Here is a 6495-nt window from a genome sequence, read left to right as displayed (position 1 = left end):
GTTTTTTTTTTCTTTATTTGCTTCTTTCTTTTTTTTTTTTTTTGGTATCTCTTCAGAATTAGGTCAATATAGCCTGTTTTTGCTTTCCTTTTTTAATGGGAAAACAAAAACAAATCTAGATAATACCTAAATTATTATGCTCTAAAGATCTGTGTTTCTCTCCTTATTCAATATGTATATGTATGTGACCATTTTTGTCGCGACCCCTTGCCCAGCAAGGAAGACGCAACTCAGGAATCTTCTTTCAGCAGTTTATTCAGGCCCTTGATATTTCTTCTTCTCTCTCTTGGATGCCCCTCCCAGCCTTAATAAAGCATCCCAAGCCCCAATGCAAAGCTGCCGCGTGGAGCTTTCTCACAGGGTGGTGAAAAATCATGTGCCAACTTTCCCAGATAAGGAGTTGTTTGTCACAGACCACAGCAGAGCCAGCGTCATCTTGTAATGGCGACCATAATCTGCAGAAACGGCAGAAGCGGCTCACCACAGTTCCCCCTTTCTGTTTTCTTAAAACAATACAGGCAAGAGTAGAGGTCCTATCCCACTGTGCAGAAGTGGCTGCATAGTATGGCTCAGTCCTAAGGAGGGCCCTTCCCCAGATCTGAGGCCATATCAGCCGACGCCTTTTTTCGTGGGGCGGGGCGTGGACGCATCGAACCCGCATGCAATAGGACATGCTCTCCTTGAGGTCCACATCAAGGATCACTCAAGTGCAGTGCCTTGCCTCGCATCCTGTATCGTGACGATGGTGGACGAAGGGGGATAGCTGAGGCTGAACTGTGGCTGTTTATAACGACAAACAAGTTGACAGCACCCTGAAAGAAAGGCACAGACTTCAAGGCGATAGAAAAGTACTAGTGTGGAAACCCATCTGCGTGCAATGGCAGTAAGACCGGCAGAGTGCAAGGGCTTTCCAACACTAAGAGAATAACAAGGAAAGTCATGTCGATCCCAGTGCAATGTTATAATAACTTGGGGTGTAACGACCATGACAAAGGTTTACTGCTTAAGATGCGCAAGCCAGACTTGAGGCGAGTTGCCATTTTCTAAAGCTGCAAGAGCTTGTATGATCATAGCCTTTTCTTGTGCATGGCGAGTTTTAAGGCGGCAGAGAAGCCACAAACAAAGTACAACACCGAAGCAACACATTGCACCAAAAATGCCTACTCCCACCCACTCTTTGAAGAAGGAAAAAGCAGAAGATATCCAATCGGTGAATTGACCCAAAGTCACGGGATCGACACGGGTACTGTTCAAGACAGCTATCTGGGTTAGTTGAGACTGGATCATGTTTTCTGCTTCCATGGACCAGGTTCCGGATGGATACTCTCCGATGATGCGGGAGGCATTTCTGGAATCATTAAATCTGACAGAGGTTATACATAAATGTGCACGTTGATCAATACAACCCAAATGTACTAGGTCAGACAATTCCTCAACTTGAGCTTGAAGCAGATCTATCCTTTGATTAGCAGCCAAAATCCCAGATAGAATGTGTTGATTAATTCTACTTTGAGATTCAAGTATGGTGGATGTTTGTTGAATAACCTGATTAATAGTGGCAGCAGTTTGTACCTGGCTGGCCATGGCTACTCCAGCTATAACTGCTGCAGCAGCAGACACCGCCACAGCTGTCACTATAGCTGCCGTAATTCCAAAATCTCTACGGGCTCTAATCAGTTCAACAATAGGAAAAGACTCTGGATCTGCAGTAACCGGGATCGGGACAAAAGTTGGAATTTTCATAACCATTGCCGTAGTCCAGGAGCCATTCCAACACTCAGACAAATAACAGGTAATATTAGAACAATTAAGCATCCCCTGTAATGTAACATTAGCCAAAAGAAACAGGAACGGAGATTGGAGACAGACTGCTGCGGAGGGTAATGTAGCATTAAACAATTGTGAATTATTTGCAGAAATTTTAAGCCTCCTACCTCGCTCCGAGTCTTGGGTACTTCCAGAAACATTAAACAGCCAACTTTGGACTCCTAATATTTCCCTGGGGAAACACAAGCGCGGACTAGACTAGCCCAATCTGAGGGAGTCATGCAAAATCTAGTAAGTCCCTCCACCTGAGTGAGAGTGAAAGCGGCATCTATGCCATAAGTGCGGACAGATTCTGCCAAGGTTTTAATTATCTTAAAGTCTAAAGGCTCATGATATCTTCCCCTGTTATTGTCCTGAAATACAGGGTATGCAAGTCCCATATCTGTATTAACTGTCCTCCAAACTTGTGCATGAAAAGATCTCCCGGAACCTTGGCTCCCCCCCACATACGGAGGTGGGGCAATCGGCACCATATCTTCTTCTAGATATTCTACCTCCTCCTCCTCAGAGTTTTGTTGACCAATGTTAACTCCCTTCCCCTTCTTACAGTAGGCCTGCGTGCCCTGTGTCTCCTTTTTCTTCTTTTTCATTTTTATCTTATGTAGTTGTTGTAACAATATATCAAGGTCCTCAGAACTCTCTGAGTCGCTTGTGTTCTCAGGCGTTTTTAATTCGGTCAAGTCTGGGTAGAGCCTTCTCCTATTTTTATCTTCAGGCTCTTTTGCCTTCTCACTACTGTTACTTTTAATACTCTCTGCCACTTCACTACATGATCCTTCAGATTTTTCCTCATGCAATTGCTCAAGAATAGCTTGACCCTCTCTCACAGCTTCCTGGCATTTACCATCTGTAAGGCAACCACGGACCATTTTCCAAAGGGGTATCACCCCACCCTCTAATATGCCCTGCTCAGAAGCAAAGTCAAGATCTTTGCCTAATTTATCCCAAATAGGCACAGTAAGGCTGCCCGAAAATGCAAACCACGGTGCAGCGATATCTATCTTCTGTAAAAATCTCTGTAAAGTACTATGTTTCACTTCCAGTCCCTTGGAACGTAACAGGCCATCTAGGGCCAGGAGAAGCGGACTTGAAGATGCGGCACCCATGACACAACAACAAAGGAAGCACAAAAAAAAGAAAGCGAAAGTAGGAGCGAAAGTACACAGTGCAGCTGCAATAAAATGTAAGGCTCTCTCTTTCATTACAGAGGAGCTGCCCCGCTTTGGTCGCGGATCCCACTTACTAGGGACTAACCCCGCTTTGATCGCAGATCCCACTTATTGGGACTAACCCCGCTTTGGTCGCGGATCCCACTTACCTGGGACTAACCGGTGCACCACCCCTGACTGCTGAAAGTTCTGGTTCCCGGGTCTCGGCACCACTTGTCGCGACCCCTTGCCCGCAAGGAAGACGCAACTCAGGAATCTTCTTTCAGCAGTTTATTCAGGCCCTTGATATTTCTTCTTCTCTCTCTTGGATGCCCCTCCCAGCCTTAATAAAGCATCCCAAGCCCCAATGCAAAGCTGCCGCGTGGAGCTTTCTCACAGGGTGGTGAAAAATCATGTGCCAACTTTCCCAGATAAGGAGTTGTTTGTCACAGACCACAGCGGAGCCAGCGTCATCTTGTAATGGCGACCATAATCTGCAGAAACGGCAGAAGCGGCTCACCACACATTTTGGTTTCTTCTTTAAATGATGATAGCTCTAATTCTTAATCTATATGAGTGCTTGCTCTTTTAATTTAGAAAGATTATATTTGTTTCCAAAGTGAATTTACACATTTTTTCTGAATAAATTTCATTCTTCCTAGGACATGAATTACCCAAAAGGAGGTACATCTCTGCCTATAAGTGCCTTATGCAATCTATAAGCATATCAAGAGTTTACCAAACCAATAGAATGGAGACAGTTAAAGAAATCACTGTGTTTTCTTGACTATAGCAGCAGTGGTTCTCTCTTTTTCTGAAATCACTAAAATTATGTGACTTGACCAAGTCCTTGTTTCCTTAATAGTAGATTCTATTCCATGAAAAATATAAAAGACAGATTGTGTGTGTGTGTGTGTATGTGTGTGTATGTCTCTGTGTGTGTGTGTGTGTGTGTGAGAGTTAGCTCTTTAAATTATCTAACATGTGGTTATGTAATTATTATAGACATTCCTACCTATTTATACATGAGACCTCCTTTGGACATGCCCTTAGTGTCCTAGTCCCATAGCTATCTATATCTTTCCTGACTCAGAGGCAAGAGCATATCCACTTCTTTTACAGATAATAAGCCCTAGTTAAATTAGCAGAGGCTTCTGCCAGTTTTATTTTTGAATCTTCTTTAAATTTGATGGTTACTTCCACTTTATGCTTGTTGATTAATAAAAACACAATATTTCTCAACCAGTTGCCCTACTTTCTAGGAAATTCTATTATTTTCTCACCTATTCAAGTCTATTCATCATTTTAATACTTAAAGCCCTGCTACTTCAATTCTGTTACATGAAGAAAAGGAAACTCACAATTATCTAACCTCCTCTCATGAGCTATGATTCAGATAGATTTATTAGAAAAAGCCTCTACAATGTCAAGATTTACAATTAATTGTTCATATCTTAAGACTGAGACCGGAAACTCTCAGTTAGTGAACCTCTGACAGATCTCACTTCATCCAGTGAATATAACTTCTAGCCAGAGGCAAAATCTGCCCAGAAGGCAGGAATCCTCCCCCTCCACAGACCTTATTGGTTTAAAGATAAGAGGATTAATGGAGACACTATTAATAGGTACTCTTTGGGCATGTATCATAATTTTGGAATGCTTTAGGATCAAGGAGGGCTCTTGACCTCATTCTAGAACACTCTACACATTGTGTGACTTTGTGCACACTCATGCTACTGCAGTAGGTGGTGGGGAATGAAATGGGGATGAGAGAAAATGCATAGGCTGCTCATTTTGACAGAGAGCTCTCACTAACATCTTTGCCCTGATGGTACTCAAAGAGAAAAAACTTTGAACAGCAGTAAACAACTTCTTATAATATACCAACAATAGGCTCCATAATAAGAAAAAAAATACCGGGAGAAGTATGAATGAAAACTTCATGAGACTATTTCTCAAAGTTATCTGCTTAGGAGTACTTAGACAACAAAATGGAAACACCAACTATACATGAAATTACCCTCAGCCCAGCCCACCTAAACAAGACAAGGAAGCACGGAATTCACTAAACATTGATGGGAAATCTTTGCTAACATTTCTGAGGTTGTTTGTCATTTACATCTAATTAGTTATCAGTATAATTTTGGTTAAAACTATAAAGATGGGACATTAAAAAAAAACAAATCTCAGGGCTCCCTTGATTATATTCAAAGAGATTTCATTTAACTATCAGCTTAATGGTTTTGCATATGTGTCACTATTTTCTTATTTTCAAGATGAACTAAAATCTTTCTCTGAGTTCTAAAAATGACATTTACTTGATTTTTTGATATCCTCCCTAGGAATCTCAACCTGTCCCTAGAGACAGAGTTACCCATTTCTTTAGAATGTTAAAAAAAAAAAAGCTTTTAATTCTCAGAGAAGTGAATGAATGTAACTCTAAAACTAAAGTAGCAAAACCCAAAGATTCTCAAACTCTTGTACCTTAAATTACCACTGGATTAACGACAATGTGATGAACTCCTTCTTGGTCTCATTAACTATTTCCATATGTGACTGTTATAGGCAGGACCAAGGTCTCTCTGTTTCTGGACATCATCATGTCACTGTGACTTGCACAAATGAGGTACCAGACAATCTCACAGAGGTGTAAGCTGGCTGAGAAATTAAAAGTCTGAAATAATTTATAAAGAATAAAAGACACAGGAAAATAGTTTCATAGAGGAGGCCTGCTGGGAGGATTGGACCTGATGGGTCAGATGTCCAACAAAAAGTGAGGCTCAGTGTGCTTTATTTATAGGGAGCAGATCAAAGGGATTTATTGTGAGGAAGAGTTCTTCAGGGTAAAGGAGAAGCCAGACACTGTGGGAAAGTTGGCCTGATGGGAGCCTTATCACAGTCCTGGTAATTCTTCCTCCTGCAGGCAGCTGGTGCCCCAGGGCTACTTAAGTGATTGTCTCTCTTTCCAAACCCAGGGAATTGCATTGGAACCTATTTATTGGCTGTCTGAACCAACAAATTCTGTGGCATCACAGAATTCTCTTTGAGCAGGTTGTTGCCAGCGAAGTGGTGTCAAAGCAGTGAGATGACACTGAGGGTTCTCCAAGGGACACACCTCTGCTTAGAGATGGCTTAGACAAGCCCACAATTCATTAGTGGCTCCCAACATCACCACATTGCAAGATGTGGAAAAAAGTTTCAGGGGACTCAAATAATGTCCTGGGAGCTATCATCTATAGATGTGAGAAGCTTTTCCTCAACACCTGTCAAAACAACTTTGAATGACTCAGAACCTGGAGACCTTATATTCTGAATGAAATATCAGAATTATAGAGAGCTTTCACTGAAGAAGCACATAAAAAAGGCAGATTAGTGTGGTGAGCCGCTTCTGCCGTTTCTGCAGACTATGGTCGCCATTACAAGATGACGCTGGCTCCGCTGTGGTCTGTGACAAACAACTTCTTATCTGGGAAAGTTGGCACATGATTTTTCACCACCCTGTGAGAAAGCTCCACGCGGC

At 42.1% G+C, this 6495-nt stretch overlaps 1 protein-coding gene across 1 annotated transcript; it reads right to left on the bottom strand.

Moving 5' to 3' along the window:
* Positions 1 to 1258: 1258 nt before the first annotated feature.
* On the bottom strand, positions 1259 to 3093 carry LOC131424653 (endogenous retrovirus group K member 113 Gag polyprotein-like). Its single transcript, XM_058583346.1, has 2 exons — positions 1935 to 3093; positions 1259 to 1363 (listed from the first exon to the last, which is right to left on the bottom strand). The coding sequence occupies exon 1, from the start codon at positions 3027 to 3029 to the stop codon at positions 1989 to 1991; it is 1041 nt and encodes a 346-aa protein (XP_058439329.1). The 5' UTR covers positions 3030 to 3093; the 3' UTR covers positions 1259 to 1363; positions 1935 to 1988.
* Positions 3094 to 6495: the final 3402 nt, after the last annotated feature.

This window comes from Marmota monax, unplaced genomic scaffold, assembly GCF_021218885.2.
Source record: "Marmota monax isolate L192 unplaced genomic scaffold, Marmota_monax_Labrador192_F-V1.1 WCK01_AAM20220418_F8-fsc00410, whole genome shotgun sequence".
NCBI lineage: Eukaryota > Metazoa > Chordata > Mammalia > Rodentia > Sciuridae > Marmota > Marmota monax.
The sequence above is the reverse complement of the archived record's forward strand: the minus strand, read 5'-3'. Positions and strand labels throughout refer to the sequence as shown.